Source organism: Acomys russatus, chromosome 23 (assembly GCF_903995435.1).
Source record: "Acomys russatus chromosome 23, mAcoRus1.1, whole genome shotgun sequence".
In the NCBI taxonomy this organism is placed as follows: Eukaryota; Metazoa; Chordata; class Mammalia; order Rodentia; family Muridae; genus Acomys; species Acomys russatus.
This window is the reverse complement of record NC_067159.1, coordinates 46,217,058-46,238,448: the sequence shown is the minus strand read 5'-3', so window position 1 is coordinate 46,238,448 and position 21,391 is coordinate 46,217,058. Positions and strand designations below refer to the sequence as shown.

At 39.1% G+C, this 21,391-nt stretch overlaps 1 protein-coding gene across 1 annotated transcript in view; it reads right to left on the bottom strand.

Annotated features, from left to right (window-relative positions):
* Col24a1 (collagen type XXIV alpha 1 chain) overlaps positions 1-21,391 on the bottom strand; it is a 266,714-nt gene that overhangs the window by 63,689 nt on the left and 181,634 nt on the right. The window contains exons 38-42 of the mRNA XM_051165699.1: positions 10,588-10,641; positions 8,422-8,529; positions 3,307-3,360; positions 2,666-2,719; positions 2,001-2,057 (exon numbers count right to left, since the gene is read on the bottom strand). Of these exons, the coding sequence (XP_051021656.1) occupies positions 2,001-2,057; positions 2,666-2,719; positions 3,307-3,360; positions 8,422-8,529; positions 10,588-10,641 (327 nt within the window). The remainder of the gene's footprint in view (positions 1-2,000; positions 2,058-2,665; positions 2,720-3,306; positions 3,361-8,421; positions 8,530-10,587; positions 10,642-21,391) is intronic.

Below are 21,391 nucleotides of genomic sequence, written 5' to 3'. Positions count from 1 at the left end.
CATATCATTTCAGAACTTTTGTATCAAGCTATTCGAACTAATATGATACATTATAACACAGATATAGTTTGTATGAGGTTCACTGCTAAACCAGAATTATATGACCTAGATCTCAGTGATCCTACTATGAAAAATAATGAAGAAATGATGTCTAGTAAAACCTTGAATTTTATAAGTACAGTATTGTATTATAAATCTTGTAGTTTTCTTAATGTTGTTTCAATTGAAGCCTAAACGAGAGTTAATTCTATTAATTTTACAAAATAAGATTTATTTTAAAAATATTCCTCATATGAAATTTTTGATATGATAAATTATTCAAATTATATTTTTTTTCTTTTTGGTGTGTTTGAAACAGGGTTTCTCTGTGTAACCCTGGCTGTCCTAGAGTCACTTTATAGACAAGACTGGCCAGGAACTCACAGAAATCTGCTTGCCTCTGCCTCCCAAGTACTGGGATAAAAGCCACGTGCCACCACTACCCGGCCTCAAATTATAATCTTTAAAGCTTATGCAGAGTATTAGTTATCACACACTAGAACTTCTTGTCTTAACTGAAACCTAAACCAAGGTAAGTTGGAAATGCAGGAGAATTTACTATAGATGAATGGAAGATAAAGTTTAACATACTCCTAAACGATGGTTAGGAGGTATAATGCAAAGACAGGAGCTCTGATCCTGTCTCACTCTGGGTATCTGGCTTAGCTCTCATGCCTATTTCATGTCTGCTGAGAAATCCTACTGTAATTATATTTCACTGTTAGTGCACAGGTATTTATTACATTTCAGTGGACAGATTTTGGTTGACGTTCCCAAACCTAGGAAAGCAAATACTACCATTCTCTACTTGGGATTTTTTTTTTCTGTTTCTTGGATAATTTTTATATTATTTCCATATATTTCCCTCTAAGTCAGTGATTCTCAACCTTCCTAATGCTGGGACCCATTAGCACAGTTCCTCATGTTGTGGTGACCCTCAACCATAAGACTATTTTCATTACCACTTCATAACTGTGATTTTGCTATTGTTATGCATCATGATGTAAATATCTGATATAGGAGCCGGTGAAAGGGTTGTTTGACCCCAAGAGGTCGTGACCCACAGGTTGAGAAGTACTGCTCCAAGTGGCTTAGACAGATTTCATAAAAACACCTAAACATTCGCACAGAGAGAAAGCCTCTAGAAGAAATGTCTTGACTTAACTTGAAGCCGTCTATAATTTTCTATATTCTTCCCTAACGCAAATTATCAATGGAAACTGTACCATAGAGCCAGATCAAAATATTAAGACTATACACCCTGATCTCATGCCTCTAGCATCCTTTATTTTGAATGATACTGTGTGAAAAATGGAAAATATAACCAATATTTGGGAACTAAGCATTATGCAACCACTTAAGTTGACATATGTCCTTCGTATATCGCTTTAGCCTTAAATGACCATACAATTGGTTAGTTAGAAACCAAAGCTACTGTTCAGCACAATGGTTACAATTTGTCTTTTAAAATGTTGAGTTTAAAGACTATAGGTCCACAGTCTTGAAAAACAATTGGCTCTTTATAAAAGCAGGCAAACCATTTGGCAACTGTGAGTAAGCTATTATAACATATAAAGATCAAACTTTTATAAAAATCTTCAGAAAGAAACCTGATAATTAAAGAAATATTTCCTCTAAGAAGTCTAAAGTATACTAGTTTTGGACAATCTCTGTACACATTTGTCATGCATTCAATGTTGGAAGTTAGATTTCATATTAATTTTCTTAATTAATAGTGATCATAATTAATTTTAATTATAATTAATTTTTCATACATCTTGGATAAGGATCTTTATGCATACACTTTTTCATATCTAAGATTTTTACATTATTTAGATGATATGGTGATACATATTGCTTTACTATAAAGCCAATAAAATTCTGACATGATATGATTGGCATAAAAATTTTTTGACTGAATTTCATCCTTAGGTACCAAAATAATTTTCGAAAAGACCTACTGGTTCACCTCGAGGCCCAGGAGGTCCTAAGACTTTGCTGTCTTCTCCTGGGTAGCCCTAAAATGAAAATAAGAATTTATTAACACAACTAAATTAAGAATGTACATTTAAATGCTCTTACTTTCTAATGCTTTTTTTTTTTTGTCTTTTTTTTTTTACTTTAAGTGAAAACTTTGTAGCTAAGAAATTAAGGGTATAATAGTTAACATACAGTTCTAGTTTGTATATGGCTCTTGGAAGTTTCATCTGTTTTAATTACATAGAATGAATCTTAGACATTTTCTTAACATGCAGGCTTTCAATTAAATCATAAACTGAGTCGTGCTATAGTTATTAACTCATTAGAAACTAAGTTAATATTTGTACACTATTAACATTTCATCTATTACATCACATCCTCTTTCAATAAATAATTTTGCTTTTATGAAACTGTGTATCAGGAAGCACCTTCACATACACTGTTTCACCTCAGTCTTCAATTAACCCATGGAAGATGTCTCAGTAATTTATTTAAATTTTAGCTCATTGGCATTTATATCCTACTAGAGTTTGCAAATTTTCCAATTGAAAATTGATTCTTCTATTTCTTGCAGTATTCATTTAGAAAGAAATCATAGGTTTAATACATAAATTTGGAATGAAAAGGCCAACACACACACACACACCTTTTCTCCTTTGGGTCCTGGCAATCCCGAGGGCCCTGGTTGACCTTGAGGGCCCTATAAGAAGAAAAACAAGTGGAAAGATAGTCCCCAGATCAAGCAGACACTGTCTACTGCTACCAAGTCTACAAATTATGCATTGCAGTATTCTGAGAAGAAAAGTAAGATATATTTTACAGAAGGTTGAGAATCTAACTTACCACAATGCTTTACTAAGGGAAATAAGCCTTCTTTTTAAATAACAGGGCTTATTTCACTTTCTTTTCTTTTTCTTTTTCTTTCTTTCTTCTTTTTTTTTTTTTTTGGTGATAGATTTTCTCTCTCTCTCTCTCTCTCTCTCTCTCTCTCTCTCTCTCTCTCTCTCTCTCTCTCACACACACACACACACACAGAAACACAGACACACACACACACACACATACACACAAAGCTCCACAATGGCCATTCTAATTGTGCAGAAATTTATTGAGTCTTTGGGGATAATTTCATTGCATAATGTTTTCACTTGCATGTTCTTTATAATAAAGTTTTAATAAAGAAAAAAGTGAACCTCAATTTGGATGGCTGGAATATACTGTAATATGAACCAAAACTGCTTTCCTGCCTGTGAACAAATGTATTTATTTAAAGTTAGGGATGCTCACTCCATATCCTGGGATTCCCGGTTCTCCCTCAGGTCCCATCGATCCTAATGGACCCTAAAATCAAAATAAACATGAGAGAGAAAACAGACAATTGTTTGAATCATTAAACGTCTATGTCTATTATAGAAGTCTTTACCTTTAGATTTTCATGCTTTGAAATTGAGTATAATTGAGAAGACAGAAAAATAAAATGACACCCCCGTTTTTGTCTGTGTTTCTTTGGAACCACAAAAGTCCCACAAACAATGTTTCTGGTTCATTTCTGATATGTGCATACTCAATATTAAAAACACGTTCACTTATTGGAATGCTGCTGCCCCTTAGAAGGCTCTTGGAAACTCAGTCTGTGTCTGTCAAAGTCTGTGGTCACTGAGTATCAGAAAAGTGGAACCTGATAGTGTTTGATTTTATCACTTCGGGATTCAGAATTGCTCCATCCTCATAGATGGTCCAGATGCTCTCAGGAGTATGGCTTTAGCACAGGCCAAAGTTGAAAGCTTAGAAACACTGGCAATGAGTGTGCCATTACCACAGTAAGATTGTTGTTATCAGTCATCTGTAAAATAAGTGTTCCTAATCTATTAAAAAGATCACTAAATCAGCTAAAGTAATGATAGTAAAACTGATGTGTTTTTCATATTATCAGAGTTTGCACACTGGTCTCTCCTGTTTGGGCCTCAAAACAGAGGCCACAAGGACATGAAGGCACAGGACAGGTATGTGAGCCCCATGCACTATACTAGGCAGGCATGAGAGCCTGCTTGTAGTTACGTCTGATCAGGCTGCTTCGCCAGGTCTCCTACGCGATGCACATTGTGCTATATTTCTAAAACAGTCATAATTATTCACCACGAATTAGGAAATTTACAAAGACTTGCATGGGAACATATTTCTGTTTGAGAAAGAACTATGAAAGCCACTTTAAGTGAGAATTCATAAATTATACATTACAGGGATTTTTACACTGGAACGTAATGATGCATTTACAACACTAACCGAAAGTAACACAAACAAGAACAGCTGCTAAAGCTTTCAAAGAAGGTTCTATGTATTAGATCGAGATGAATGAGAAAGAGGAGGAAGAGTGGAGAGACATTTGTTCGTTTAGTAGAAGTAACTCTAGATAATAAGCATAATTTCCGTACTGAAATTTTGTGATTTGTGACAAAAAAAAAAAAAAAAAAAAAAAAGGTCTGAACATATGCAAGGAAGAAAATTATTTCTGCTGTGCAAATAGTTTCAAAGAAGTTTCAAACTCTAAAAATACAGAGATCGAAGGCGCCGGGTGGAGTCAGCTTGACTAATTTGGGAAAGGAGTCTTCCCGTTTCCTTGCTTGATCTGAGTACAGAACAGCAGCAGCGGCCTTTCCTTAGAGGTTAAATGAGGCGCGCCTGCTGGCTCCAAGAAAGGGTACCTGGGAGCTGCTCTTAGGAGACATGAAATGTGCGAAGCACAGTGCAAACAGGGCCCATGCACCTCAATGCCCCTAAGAAAGTGTGTAGGGGAGGACTCAGTAACTTCTTTTAGAAATCAGCGAGAGACTGAGAAAAAGACGGCTGAGGACTTGAGAAGCTTAATGTGCTGGAGATAGGGTGGAGTTTCGTGCTCACACACCCTCAGAGGACAGACTACGCAGCACATTCCGGCCTCCACGTTCTAGTTCTTCAGAGCAGGAAGCACAGATTACATTCTCTGAATATGATGAGACACAATAAGAGAGGAGCAAAAACCACGCGAAAGGGAATCTGCTTAAATGTAAAACTCTTCAGAACAACTCTTGCTGAGAAGAATAAAAAAAACCTGTGACTGCAAGCGCTGTTTAAAAGCGAATGGTAGGAAAATACCAACATAAAGGCCAGTGCCAGCAGGAAAGAAGTAGTTTTAGGGCTGGTGAAATGGCTCAGTGGTTAAGGGCACTGCCTGCTCTTCTGGAGGTCCTGAGTTCAATTCCCAGCAACCACATGGTGGCTCATAGCCATCTTTAATGAGATCTGGTGCCCTCTTCTGCAGATAAAGCACTCATATACAATAAATAAATCTTAAAAAAAAAAAAAAGGAAGTAGTTTTAAACTTTACTAAATAAAGAACAGGGGCCTCCCTGTGGCACTGAACATTTGTAGAAGATTCTAACTTTTTCTGGCATTTCAGCTCTTTCTTATCTTTGGGTTCAGTTTTTGAGGGGCACCAAGGTTTTGGAGGGGTCCAAGAGGCTGGTTTGCTAATATTCTGTGTGTGCTTTTGGCTGTGATTTGCACATCTGTTGAGATAGTTGTGCCCTTTGGGGTTTTTTTTTTTTTTCAGTCTGCCTTTTGTGAGTTTCTTTAGCATTATGTGAATCTTTTAACATGATACCAGCTTCTGCTTAGAAGGGGAAGCAGGCAGCGTCCACAGATGCAATGACCTGACGATAAACCCTCATTAAATTGCAAGAAATCACATGAGCACTTCAGCTTTACTCCAGTAAGGCAAAGAAACAGAAGAGCTGGCACGGTTAGTGTAAATGTGGGCATGGTGAGTTTGCAGACCCAGCATGTTAATAAGAAGCAAAAGGAGAAATGGGCGAGGGGGAAGCTGAGGAAACGGGGGAAAAGCATGGAGAGGAACTAACGGCACTGTGAGAACTCAGCATCTACGTGTGAAAGAGTAGAAGTAAATCCCACATCTTTCCACTACTCACAGATAAATTCAAAATGGACCAAAGCCTGGAATGTAATAACTGAAACTCTGACCCGAACAAATGTCATAGAACTTAGTAGAACCCTAAATCTCCTAGTTGAAACTGTCATTTAAGAAAGAAAGAAAAATTTTCCAAAGGAAAAAAGTATATTTTAAAAATAGTACTTGACATGAGACCTCAAGAGTTTCTCACCAAGGACAAGTCGCATGACCTCCAGTCCTTACCACTCTCCAAGTTCCAGCCAACGAAGTAAGTCAGAGGAATAAACAGTGAAGGCTGTCTCCTCATATTAAGTTTATTAATTGGTTGTGTGTTCAAAATATGGAAATAGATTTCTTACACAGCACTAATAAAGCAGTATGATGGAAAAGTGTTTATATTAATGAGAATAAAATTTATTCAAAACCAAGAATCCACCTTATACAAAAGATGTCAGAACTGAGAAAAAATGGAATAGCCCTAATCAGAGCTACGTCAGCAATGAGCAAGTGGAAAGATGTCAGATGTGTCTCTGCAGAGAGGTCAGGCATGAGTAAAAGCTGAGGGCTGATTGTAAAATTCACACTTAAGGTGAGCGTGAGAGTCAGGACTCTCTGAGGAGGAAAACACACAGGGTCTGCTCGAACCGATCTCGAGGGATGCATGATTGACAGATCAGGCTGCTATGACGAAAACACTGCACACTGGAGTTAGTTACAGTAAAAGTAGCCTTACATGAAAGTGGGAAATACATTCTGTATTCACTCAATAACAGAATTGCGAGAACGATCAATGCGGGAAGATGGACATCTATCTCCCGTAACTAAGACAACAAAGACATCTCTGCATGGCTTAAAGAAAAAGAATGTTATACACGTATTAGGATGAGAATATGGAAGGACATTTTGTATACGTTAGCTGGAGATAGAATTTCTAATGAAGAAATGAAATCCAGAAAATAGTGACAACTTTGACTATTAAAATTAAAATGCTCTGCTTAGCAAAAGAACCCAAAATGTAATTTATTTTGTAATGTGTTTGACAAATTATATCACCACTTTAAATTTATGAATAATGGTTTGGTTGAGAATCACCAAGAAAATAGCCACCAAATGGAAGAATGCAGTATGTGTGTATGTGTGTATGTATGTGTATATTCATATACACATATATTTATTAACAAGAAACTTGCAGAAGAAAAAGAATAGATCACATAGTTATAACAAGGGGAATTTAATTATGAAAGCAAAAGTCATATATTTTCATTATCAGAGTGTCAAGCACTAAGCGAATTAATATGAAATATGAAGAATGGGAAATGTAGCTTTGGAAAATGGTCTGAGAAGGCTTTGTGTGTATATTTATGTATCTATAGCTATATGTATCAATAATAATCAAGGAAAAGGAATCCGTAGATTTTAGAGGGAGTTGGGGGGGCGTGTGAGGACTGGAGGAAGGGGACACAGGGAGGAAAAAGAAGAGAGGAAGTGATATAATTATGTTTTAATTAAAATATATTTAAAAGTTTTTAAAGCTGAATACTTTTACAGTGAAAATTCCAAAGTAGAAGCTTACTTTAAAGGCAATATCTTGGGCTGTGTTAATTCTTATGTTTATTAGAAATTCACTGCATTATATAATGTTTTAAAAACATAGCCAAAGGCAGAGAAATACTGACATAAATTGACTTAAGGCCTGGGTGCTAAGTTGTCAGTAAATGGCAAATTTTCTTGAGAAAGCAAACAGACCTCAGCTGTCAAAGGCCTTGGTGACAGGTCTGGCATTGGCTATTTAAATGGAGATGGTATTAATGCAGCCCCATGCTGTAAGTAAATTCAAGGATAGAAGATTATCTTTTAAGTATCTTTCTTTCACGCTGTGATTCTCTGAACAGGTCGAGCACATAACCAGCAATGCTATTTTTCGGTCACAAGTTCAGAAGCATCATACTTCAGCCCTCATGTGTTAGGCAAAGTTCATGCAATAGATGAGCTATAAATAGATGTTGGGGAGATTTGCCCCAGCTGTTTAGAAAGATAATCTTGAGTTTTAGTGGGACGGGCCCAAGTGGTGAATGGAAACTCATTTCAAGTTCACTTAATTTTGAAAGCGATTTGCCAATGCGACAACAGCTTTAGACAGATATTAAATCCTGATTTGAAGTGCTCAGTATATAAACTTTCCTACTTAACTTCGGAGCTAAAATCAGATTTTAAAAACCTCATTTCATACTTTATTTCCATTTTTCAATTTCCCCTTTCCTTTTTCATGTCCAAAACTCACTAAGCTGTTTAATACCGCAGAGTGCTCGCGACGCCCGCCATCCCGCAGAATAGATTATTTTCAGTGGAACCTCTGCATCCTCTGTAAAGTCAATCAAGGGTGACGCTCCGAGAGCGTGGATTCAGTTCTTTTCCATCCACAGTGACTCAGTGCTGAAAAGAAATCAAATACTGACCACAGCACCTCTAGTTCCTCTGGCACCCTTAGCACCACTTTTCCCGACTTGTCCAGGGGAACCTCTGCTTCCAACTTCTCCCACGGCTCCTATTCGCCCTTTGTCACCCTGTGGATGACATGAACACAACTGAAAATAAATGTATTAGTTCATTTGACTGCACCATATACTTGAACAACACAGAGGATATGTGGCAAGCAGAATTCCTTGGGTTACTGTTACCGCTATTATTTTGTTTTGTGAGACGAGGCCTCACTGTGTACCTCTGAATGGCCTGGAGCTTGCTAAGGGGGCCAGGATGGCTGTGACCTCAAGGGCGAGCTTCCTGTTTTTGCTGTCTGACTGCTGGAATTATAGGTATGTGCTATCACATTGGCCTAAAACTCTGTAAATAATTCACTTTGCTCCGAGTTAACACCCTAGATGATCACAAACAATAAGAAACTACTATCACACGCTATTTAAAAAATAATAACAGGCTGGATGTGGTGGCGCATGCCTTTAATCCCAGCACTCAGGAGGCAGAGGCAGGCAGATAGCTGTGAGTTCAAGGCCAGCCTGGTCTACAAAGGGAGTCCAGGACAGCCAAGGCTACACAGAGAAACCCTGTCTCAAAAAATCAAATAATAATAATAATAATAACAACAATAATAATAATAACAACAACAACAATTTTAAAAAGACGTTAAAAGGACATTAAAAAAAAAAAAACAATCAAGCCTGCTCAGAAGGAGTCCATTTCAAACATACTTCATTACATACACGTCTGTCTTTTGCATGTATGTACTGTAATGATGGGAACATGGGCCTCACGAGATGCTCACTTCTACAGAGAACCTCAGCATCCAAAAGGTCTATTGCACACAGGCAGGAGGTGAGCATGCCATTCTGGACTCTCAGGACCGTCACTCACCTGCTCACAGCACGTCTGCAGGAATCCATGTCGTTCCTTACATCACCTCATATCCTTTAGAACCTGCATGCCTCTGGCGTTACACTTGCAGGCCATTCTCTAAGACTCACAACACAGGAGCTTGCAAGCTACATTTGTAGTGTTTTCATTCCTCCCCTCAAAACAAGAACCAGCCCACTTTATTACTGGTACTCAAGATGGGAAGACCACAGCAGACCTGTAATCAGGCAAGAACCTGGGGCCTGTCCTGACAGCTCATGGGATTGATTTCACTTTTTTAGATTACTGTAAAGACCCACACTGTCTCTAAGGCTCATTTCACTATGGGTTTCCTGGTGCTTCCTGGTGTGTGTGTGTGTGTGTGTGTGTGTGTCTGTCTGTCTGTCTGTCTGTCTGTCTGTGTCTCTCTCTCTCTGTGTATCTGTGTATGTATTGCTTTAGAGCAAATCCTGCCAGGCAATCATAAGACTCCCCAAACCAATACTGCTATTAGTTGCATTATTACACATCATGATGGAGACTTAACAATGGGGGTATTTTCACAGTTAGAAATGGTAGTTACAGCTTTTCTTAGCCCTCTCTTAATGAAAACCAAAACTGATTGCTCAGGTATAGAACTAAACTTTTGAGGAAACAGATTTAAAGTTAGCTATGTGGATGTGTACTCAACTGTCACACTCTGTTGGAAAAACTGTTAACCATACTGAACCAATACTGAGACAAATTATTGATAAGATACAAAGATTCATTTGCATAGTAACATAATAGGATCTTACAAATATTTTGTCTTTTTCATTTGGAAAAAGTAATCAAATGAAAAATGTTCTTGATTTATGGGTTTTCTTACACAAGAAAGGTAAGAAAAAACAATCTTTTCAATTAAGAAAGCATTTCTAATTAACCTGGAAGGAAGAGTAAGCCCAATATTCCTCCCAAATACTTTACTGGAATTATTGTCAAATGGCCCAAATGAAATATATATGTTTTATACCTTTCCTTGTCCATGGCTCTTTGGTAACTAAGAGACAAAGGAAAGAAAGCCAGGTTTGACTTTCCAAGCTATAATGTGGGAACTCTGCTCTCAAGCCATGAAGGTGGCATGCACTATCAGACTAACTACGCATGCCCGAATGTCACATTTATAAATCTTGATTGCCGTATATCTAATGCAAATACAGCCATCATAGTGCTCTGTAGATCTCTGGGCATGAGAAGAAAGAGAGCCTACAGAAAATGATGTGAAAAAATTTTACCTTTTTCCCTGGTCGACCTCTTTCTCCTGGGGCTCCCACAATTCCTTCAGGTCCCTGATCATTCAATATAAAAAATAAATAAATGATCAAAGAAAAAAAATCTAGGGTTTGAATACTTCTGAGATAATCATTGAAGTAAACACTAAATATAAATGAACTAAATATAAACAAAAATTTCAACACTATTATTTCTATAGCTATCTTTTAAAAGGTTGCAGTGATGAAAAAGCAGAGTTGTTACCAAGTGATGAACTTCATATGCACACATGCCTCAACATAAACATTAAGCTGTTCTTTAGGAAGGAAGTTTCTTGGAATGTACCCACTATACTAAGGAGAGTGTACATATAAGGAGAGTGTAAGGAAAGTGCATCTGAATGCCTTCCAGTTAACATTTTGGTGAACTGCACTTAACTCAGCATTTTGTAGAAAGAACAAGGCTATAAAATGTATCTACCACATGGTCAAAGCAAGTCTCAAAGTACCACTGAGGTGGAGCATAAAAAAGAGATGAAAAGATTAAAGGAAAAAAAAAAAAAGAAAGAAAAAAGGGAAAGGCAGGGAGAAAAAGAGGCAGTCATGGTAAACTAACAGAATATTTTAATTTCAACTGGTAATTTGTTTCCTTTGCAAAATGGGTTTGAAAGCAAGAGTGAGGTGCTGTGTTGAGTATTGCATCAACAGTGAATACGTGTAATCTATAGAGGGCCAGGCTTCTAGTGCTAAAATGGGCAGTAATAACTACAGTTTTCTTTTCATTAGTTGGAAATGGAAATGGAAATTTCAAATTCGTGTCCCTGAAGCTTGGCAAGCTTATGTAGACGAGAAATACATGGTGGTTGACCACTGTGCTATGCAGGCTCTTGATAAATATTTGTTGAATGGATAAACAGATGCCCAAGGAAGTGACTCACGCCCTGCACTTCCCAGCAAACACCATTCTAGTCTCAGTCACTGACTTCAGAGTTCAAAGTAGCCATGTTCTTTAAGTTTACCGCCTGTATTGTCCTTGGCTGGTGCCTTAGTTTGAGCGGGACCCCTGGGCCCAAATCTGCCTATCATAATGTTCTACTTGTAGGTTTCTAGGACCCTCTGGATCCTTCTACTTTGCCATTCTCTCATGCTTCTCTCATCTAGAGTCCCAATAGGATGTCCTCCCCTCTGTCTCAGTTTCCTGGTAAGTGAAGGCTTTGGTGGGACATGCCCCTTGGGCTAGTATGCAGATATAAGTGAGTATATACCATTTAAGTCTTTCTGCTTCTGGGTTAACTCACTCATTATGATCATTTCTAGCTCAATCCATTTATCCACAAATTTTGGGAATTCCTTGTTTTTAATAGCTGAGTAGTATTCCATAGTGTATATGTACCACAGTTTCTTTATCCATTCTTCTACTGAGGGACACTTAGGCTGTTTCCATGATCTGGCTATTATGAATAAGGCTGCTATGAACATGGTTGAGCAAAGTTTCTTGTTGTGTGCTGGAGCATCTTCTGGGTATATACCCAACAGTCTCCACACTTGAGTGGAGAGTGGGATATGACTTTCTCACGTACTCTGGTGCCTCACATTTGACCATGTCCCCTGGAGGGGGAGACCTGGTGGCACTGAGAGGAAGGACAGCAGGTTACCGAGAAGAGACTTGATACCCTATGAGCATATACAGGGGAAGGTAATCCCCCTCAGGAACAGTCATAGGGGAGGGGAATAAGGGGAAAAGGGGAGGGAGGGAAGAATGGGAGGACACAAGGGATGGGATAACCATTGAGATGTAAGAAGAATAAATTAATAATAAAAAATTAAAAAAAAAAGTAGCCATGTTCGAGTGCTGTGTCACAGCCGCAACCAGAGGTAGAAATGACAGCTGCACGTGGGAAGGACTTTCCCTTGCAGATAAATAAATAACTTTTCGAAAAGCCACTGATTAACCTGCATAGAGCTTTAACTGTTGGGTTTTTCTGGTTCAGGCACTTAATTGCCACTGAATCAGCCAGTAAAAATGATCACTGTTCTTGCAGAAGACCCAAGGTGGTACACACAATCACCTGACTCCAGTTCCAGGCAGAGACAAGACCCCTGTCCCTTACGGGCTCCCACATACATATTCTCACACATTCTCACACATACTGTAAAAAAAAAATATTTTTTTAAAAGAAGGCCTCTGTTTACTCGTTAAATAAAAGGAGGACCTAATTAAAAAAACTCTTTGAAGTGTAACAAAGACCCAAAGAGATTACAGACTGCACAGAGCTTGGAAAATATTGGCTTATCATAAAGGGCTCAATAAAGTTACTTTTCACTAGCTTCTGCCCTTTAAGTATATTATTCAGAATTTAAATATATGTAAAGTCAATAAAAATTCAATGGCCTCCCATGTGCTCACTTTACCCACAGTAAAGAAGAAGACCAGCACACATATCCAGAGCTGGAGTGAAACACAGTATTCACTTTCCCCGGAGGATAGTGGGGAAACTGGTACCAATCATTATCTGGAAGTCTCTGCCGTCCCCACACATTTCTTCACACCGTTAGGGCACTCTTCCTGCTCCTCACCCTGCACCACGCACAGGATGACAGCATCACTGCCTTGCACCTTTAAACTTTGAGCAGCGTTGTACTCAGCGTCTTCTGAGATCTTCGCTCCATTTGCTTTTGCTGCTATTCTCTGTATCTTTAATCCTTTCACTTTCTTTTGACTGCTACAGGACTCCATATTATGGTAAAGCCACAGTTTAACTGTGTTCCCTGGTGATTAGACTTTCTTTTTGGTGATAACGTTGTAATAAGTAAGTCTGCTCATGACCATGTCAAAAGTTTTCTAAAAACTTTTTTCTGCTTGAGTTGAATTACTGGCTTGCATAAACATGCACTTGTGTGTGTGTGTGTGCGTGTATGTGTGTGCGTGTGTGTGATTTTTTCCTATATGGACAATCAGTTATTACACCACAAATGTACTGTACAGTAATCTTTTTCTTTTTAATACAAAATGGTCAAACATTAATAAATCAAATGATCAAACATCAAGTTTCAATGTAAGCTCAGTTCTAGTTTTAGGGTGTTTTCCACTGATATCTATAAAATTAATGATATCTTGGTAACCTTAGTTACACTCTGTGTTCTGTAGGTCAAGTCATCTCTTTTACCTCCCTCTCCATGCATGCCCGGGTTGTTCTTTAAAACTGTCCTAATCTTCAGTACAAACTTGGGAGTTAATTTTTAGATCAATCAAGTTCTATATATAAAAAACAACTGTAAGGATTTTTGACTGAGATTGTATTATATGAAAACTGATTTAGGAACGATTAAGATGGATGTTAAATTTCTGTCCATATATGTAGGTCTATTAAGAGTTATTTAGGTTATATTGCTCTCAACTTGTAAAAATCTACAAAATTTTACAAATACTCTGATAAGACTTGATCCAAGGAGCTTACTTTTGCTGCTGATCATAATAAAAATTCTTTGGTGTTGGTAAAGAGACAAAGAATCTATATTTTTTATATATTTATGTTTCATTTGACATAATGATGACTCTTACTGAATATAATTTATAGACTATTTTGTTATACACGTATTTCTACTTATTTTATATAAATATCATTATCAATATGAATCTGAGTAATATTAAGAAGGAAAGAGAAATGCCAACCTTAGCTGATTTCTTTGACATTTCTCCACTGAGTATAATAACAAAAAATGTTGATATTAAGTTTTAATAAATGGTTGTTTCATCTTTTGGGATGAATATATCTCTTTTGTAAAACATGTGACTCCCATTTATAATATTTTAAAATGTTAAGCTGTGGGCACAGTATTGGTATGACAGAATTCACAAGCCCTCACAAGCCCTCAAGGTGTATTTAGATGAAGTAAATTCAAATATCTGCATACTTACTGACACCACTGTCAACAACCAATTCAGTTTAGGTGTCGCTTGTTTACGGAAGTGTTTACAGTTGCGGGTCAGCAATGCATGGTTAAAATGAAAGTGCTGACATGATAACAAACTCTATAGCTGAGGTGTTTCTTTGAACATAAATTGCACACTCATCTCTATTTTTAAATCTCCATTCTCAAGTTAGTAATCCTGCCTCACTGCTCATTAAGAGAGAGTAGCAGTCAGAGTAGGAGCGGAAGGTCTTCCCACACCTACCCTGCACCTGCTGTGTATTCACACACATCTGCCTCCTTTCTCCAGCAGAGAGATAAGGGTCCATTCCCTGGGTGAGGCCAGCCTGCCTGCTTCCATCCTGGGCCCCATGCTACTCACTTGCCCTGACACCTCCTTCTGAAGGAGTCCAGTGTGACTGTATGACCAGTGTATCTCCTGAATGTGTCATTCCCACTGCATCCATACAAGCTTAAAGCTGCTTGAGAGAATACCCAAGCTCATGTGTCTCCCCCTTTCTCTCCCTCCCCTCATTTCCTTTCATCTATCCGTCCTTCTTTCCTTCTTTCTCTCGTTGCACATTCATTTACTTCTGAAGTTTTCCACTTTTCTGTTTTCCTCCTCTTACAGCAAAACTCAGTGATTCCCCTAATTACTGATCTGATCTCTTGTCTCTCTTCAGCTTTTTTCCTCACCACTGAAATTGACCTCTGAAGAGCCAAATCCAATGGTTACTTTATTTGAAACCTTTTTTTTTTTTAATTTTTATTTTTTACTTTTTTTTTTTATTAATTTATTCTTGTTACATCTCAATGTTTATCCCATCCCTTGTATCCTCCCATTCCTCCCCCCCCCCATTTTCCCATTATTCCCCTCCCCTATGACTGTTCCTGAGGGGGATTACGTCCCTCTATATATTCTCATAGGGTATCAAGTCTCTTCTTGGCTACTTGCTGTCCTTCCTCTGAGTGCTATCAGGTCTCCCCCTCCAGGGGACATGGTCAAATGTGAGGCACCAGAGTACGTGAGAAAGTTGTATCACACTCTCCACTCAACTGTGGAGAATATTCTGACCATTGGCTAGATCTGGGAAGGGGTTTAAAGTTTACCTCCTGTATTGTCCTTGGCTGGTGCCTTAGTTTGAGCGGGACCCCTGGGCCCAAATCTGCCTATCATATTGTTCTACTTGTAGATTTCTAGGACCCTCTGGATCCTTTTATTTTGCTGTTCTCCCATGCGTCTCTCATTTTAGAGTCCCAATAGGATGCATTCCCCTCTGTCCCAGTTTCCTGGTAAGTGGAAGGCTTTTGTGGGACATGCCCCTTGGGCTAGTATGCAGATATAAGTGAGTATATACCATTTGATTCTTTCTGCTTCTGGGTTAAACTCACTCATTATGATCATTTCTAGCTCAATCCATTTATCCACAAATTTCGGGAATTCCTTTTTTTTTTTTTATACTTCGTTTCCATGTGCTGGTTTTCTATCTACATCTTAAATACAGATGTTTCCTCCTCTGTCCAGGTTTTTAATACTGGAGAAACCCTTCTCTCTTATCCCCTTACGTGACCTCGTGCTCCCCATGTGTTTAAATACCACCCAATTCTCTTGATCCCTAAATTACGACTGCCAGGATCACCTTATCTAATGACACCTCTTGAATCTCTAACAAGCAACTTAAACGTTATGCACTCAAACACAACTCTCAAGGTCCTTCCTCCCACCTCTAAACCTGCTCTCTCCTGGTCCTCCCATCTCTATTGTAATGGGACAATACTATAAAGATTATTAAAATACTTTTTTCTTTTGCCTACTTTAATACCAGGACTTCGCCCCCTTTTCAGTCTAAAGGGTTCGTGTGCCTAAGGAGGGGATGTCTTGAGAGAGGATTGTTCTATTTTCCTTTTCTTCATTTTCAACGTTTACAAGTTCAGTCTGGATTACCAGTTCTCGTCTCCCCTGTACTGAAGACAACACTGTCACCTGAACGCTTATACTAGTGGGTACAGGGATGTGACTACAACATAGAAGACACCTGCAGATTTCTAGACCTTCTCCACAAGAAGGAGGGAGAATGGGGTCAGGGAGGATAAGCTGACTCTAAATTTAGCCCCAGAGATCCTTCTGTCACCATGCCCCCACAGGTCCCCACAGGGTTGCGATTACAGGATGCTGGGGATTCAAACTCAGGTCCCCATGCTCTGCAGCAAGTGTTCTTACCCACAAACCGTTCCATGTGCATTTTTTCCTATAGTTAATATATGTCACGCAGATACAGAAGGCATCTTGACTTCGTGTAGTGAGAAAGCAGGCCAACTTGATATTCAGTCTTGAGCATTTTGAAGTTTTATAAGAGCAGTTAATTTGTTTTTAGAAGTGGTATATCACAGCCAGGTGTGGTGGTGCACACCTTTAAGTCCAGCACTTAGGGAGGCAGAGACAGGAGGATCTCTGTGAGTTCGAAGTCAGCCTGGTCTACAAAGAAAGTCCAGGACAGCCAAGGCTATACAGAGAAACCCTGTCTCAAAAAACCAGACCAAAAACAAAAACAAAGAAAGAAGTGCCATGCCACATCAAATTTCTTTTTAACAAGCTTATTCATGGTATAGGAATTATATACATTTAAATGGAGCCCATTATGTTTCTGTCACCATTTATGGTCCTATTTTAAGCTTTACCTAAGAAGTCACTGCATATTTTAAAGCCATGAAGATTTACCCTCTGGTTCTTCCTAGGCTTTTACACTTGGAGCTTGGGAACTTCTCCAAGTTAGTCTCTATAGTAAAAAGAGTGTCCAACTTAATTTTGTGCACACAAGTAGATTGATATTCTAGCAGATTTCCTTGAAAAGATCATTATTTCCCTAGTGGGCCTATCTTGGTGCATTACACACAATTTCATCCGAATGCATTTTGTTTGTTTATTTTAGTTTGTCTCTTGATAGTTCACGGCATTTGACGTCAAACAAATGTGGGAATTGTGAGGTGCTTCTCACTAAGGACTATATTCTTCCTCCTGAATCCATTCGCTGTCCTCTCCTCCACTCTTTGAATCACATCTGCATTCCTTACCGTGGAGGTAAAAGTCCCCCGAGTTCTGCTTCCTACCTATTTCTTCAAATTTGAAATAAACAAACAAACCTCCAATTATTCATTGTGCTGTGGCTGTTCTCTGGTTCTAAAAGTACCCGGCTGCCTCGCATCCACATCATTACCCTCGCTGCTCCATCCTTCATGAAGAATCTCCTTCTAGTTCTAGGAATGATGGATTCGTTTTTACTTCTCCAGATTTGAGCTCAGTCAAATTCACAGTGTGGACTGCCCTAGCAGGCTATGTTTTCTATCTGTGATGCTTAGTTTTAACTGTCAACTTGACACAACTTAGAATCATCTGGGAGGAGAGAAACAGTTGAAGAACTGTCTAGATCATGTCAGCCTGTGGATATGTCTATATGGTACTGTCTTGCTGACCTGTATTGGTATGGGAAGGCCCAGCCCACTGTGCATAGCCCATCCCTTAGGCACGTGTCCCTAAACTGTGTAAGAATAAAGAAAGCTATCTGAACACACACACTCACACAAACAAGCAAGCAAGCACATGAGCTAGGATCCATACGTTTAGTCCCTCTATTCTAACTGTGCATGTGAGAAGTCCTTGATTTCCCCTCTGTTGTAACCTAGGTTATGAGCTAAAATAATCCTAATAATCTGTCCCAAGTTGATGCTTTTGGTTAGGGGTTTTATTATAGCAACAGAAATGATTAGAACGTTATCCTTAACTAATTATTTTTCCCACCATTAATCTGTTGTTTTCACTCATGAGGCAATTCATTTATATTTTTAGAATTCATGGTTTTTGCTATTAATTTATTTACACCAGTGCTTTGCTCTCATCTACTAAATACAGCATATGGCTTTACTACTTTGATTTTCTGCTTTATATGCCCAATTCTTCGCAGAATCATCGAAAGTACCAGAGGCTGTCTAGACGTGTGTGTATTATAAAAACATGGTCTGAAAGGCTGAACAAACCTTTAGAATGCTAAATAAAAGTGAATGCTGCTTTTTACAGATTTCACTTTTTAATTACAGTTAGGCATATATGTTGATATGTATGTATGTATGAATACAGAAGTCGGCTAGAATCCAAGGATCCTCTGGAGCTAGAGTTACAGGTGGGTGTAAGTTGCATGACATGGGGACTGAATTTCAGTCCTCTGCAAGAGCAGCTGCTCTCCTAACTGGTGAGCCAGCCCTCCAGCCCCAATGACTACAGTTTTAATGCCATACAGTCAAAGCCTTCTCTTCCAGAGAAAAATCTGTGCAGAAACTATAGGTTAAGCAGACATTGGAGACCTTTTCTGATGGACATAGGAACAGCAGGAATAGAGCCATGTTACGTCAACAGCCATGCTGGGAACATGTGCAGGAGCGTCAGCCCTTCATGCTATCGAGTGGATATACGAGGTGTAAGGTCAGAGGCTGGCTGTCCGCCATGCAGCTCTTCCGTGGGGACCAGAGGTTTCAAAGCAGTGGGTAAGGCAGGATTTCTGTATCACTGATGAATAGGACGAAAGTTTAACCCCATAGTTACAGGAAACACACACATGCACATATATATTTCCTGAATGTCACTCAGTGCCACCAACCCATGTTTCTAATCAATTTGTTTTCCAGGGTTTCCAAGGAAACTCTCATTCTAACTTAAGCAGATCAAAAAAGCATATTTCAATAAGTCTAACTCACTAGAGGAATGAAACAAAATAATCTCATTTTAATATGCTCTACATTGGAGTTCATAGCTCCACGTGCGTTTAGAGATGAGATTCCACTGTGGTAGAATCTTCAGATGCGGGTGTCCGACCATAAGTTGGACAGATGGTTATTTTCTAGTAGACGTATGCATTCATGCAATTGAACATTCTAGAATAGAATTCATGCATAAAGTATGCCTGTTCTCTCTTCTGTTTAGAGAAACAGCAGCTTGGATTTTGAGTTTGTCAATGGACATTTTCTTTGTACACTTCCTCAACACAGATCTCATTCTCAGTCTTCCAGGATGAACAGCTTCTTTTTCTGAAGGGGAAAAAATAGTTTTCTCTCACCCGTTTTCTTGTTTATTTTGTAGAAGCTGAGGTAGCGTCTTTGTGACATTGCCCAAGGAACAGTTTTAAAAGCGCAAAATAAAACCAACATGAGGAGGCTTGATGAAGCAATAGTTCCTCAGATCGTAAAACTCTTTAAAAAAAAAAAAAAGTACCACGGTATTTTTATTGAGTTAATAAGCTCAAAGGCATTTAAAATTCCAAAGAGAACAACAAAAAGGAAACACACATGTGTTGTTCCAAAAAAAAAAAAAAAAAAAAAAAAAAAAAAAAAAAAGACAAAGATGTGTACTGGGCAGGATTGGTCCTGGGGGACATTAGGGAGCAGATGGAATCTGTGTTTATTATTTTCCATGCTCTGTTTGGAGCCTCTGCTCCATCTCTGCTCTCCCCATCACCAGCTGTCATGTGGCATCATCCTCAGAGTCCCTGAGGACGCTACCTTCATTCTATGTTCCAGCTAGTTGTTTTAAGTGTGCATGCTGAAGTATAATTTATTGGACATACACACGCACACTTGCACACATGTACGTATGCACACAATATGGATATATACACTATATGGGTGTGTTTATACGCATGCTGGAGATAAAACCCACCTATGTATGCTAGATATCTGCTTTACCTCTAAGCAGCATGCCGGCACTGAAGAACTTCCATCTGTCAATTTATTGGCACTAGCCTCTTTGCTTCTTTACAGGTCTAGCCCTGATGCTAATGGAAAAATATATTTCTAAAAATAATAAAATTTATCAAGAACCCTAGGAAGCTAAAACCTAGGACCCAAAGTGAGTATTTCAGTGAGAGTTAGGAGATGCTGAGATCAGAGAGTAGAGGGATGGATGTCAGCTCTGGCACCCACTGTAGTATTGTGATGTTGAATTTTTTTCTCCTGGTGAAATGAGGAATAATAGCATACATTGATTTCTAGGAGGATCCTTAAGGCATTGTGTGTGCTGTGTTGGGATGTCCGGACAGAGGAGAAACAGGCAGTTTATCATGACGGTAAAGCTAAAGGGAGCAACGTTCACATGCGAATGTCCAAACACAGTGAAGCCTTTGCTTTATTCACATTCTTTCCTCAGAATGAGAACATGGGGCTCCCTGGAACTGGAGTTACAAAAGATGGCACTAGCCTCTATGTGGGTGCTGGGAACAAGCCCAGGTCCTCTGCAAGAAGAACAAGAGCCATTAACTGCTAGACCATCTCCCCAGACCCTTTCCTTCAGTCTTTAAGTGCCAGTTTGAAATATGCTGGTGCGATCACTTGCTATTTTGGGGAGAATATATGCTATATGGATAACATTAATGATGTTACAGCATCATTTTCATTGTCGCTAAAGGAATTGCACTAGTGGATAATAGCCAGGTAGAGCTTCATTTATGGTGTTTGACTTGCCTTTCAAGATAGCACCTTCATCTTGGTGAGGCAACCTCAGCTGGGCTCACTAGGACAGGAGCTACACCATAGATGAGATACTATTGATTTGGAGGTTAGACTGCAATAAGGGGACACACAGCAAAAGTACATGATGATCACTAACTTTACAAATCACTGCTATGTTCCCCCTGCCTGCCTCCCTTCCTGCCTGCCTGCCTGCCTGCCTCCCTGCCTGCCTGCCTGCCTGCCTCCCTGCCTCCCTGCCTGCCTCCCTCCCTCCCTGCCTGCCTCCCTGCCTGCCTGCCTCCCTGCCTGCCTGCCTGCCGAGCTCACCCAGGGCTAGTTCCTCAGTCTTCATAGAGCCCTCATGTGGAAATACAGGAGCCCAGAAGAATGTGGTTAATGAGAAAACAGAAGACAGAGATGCACT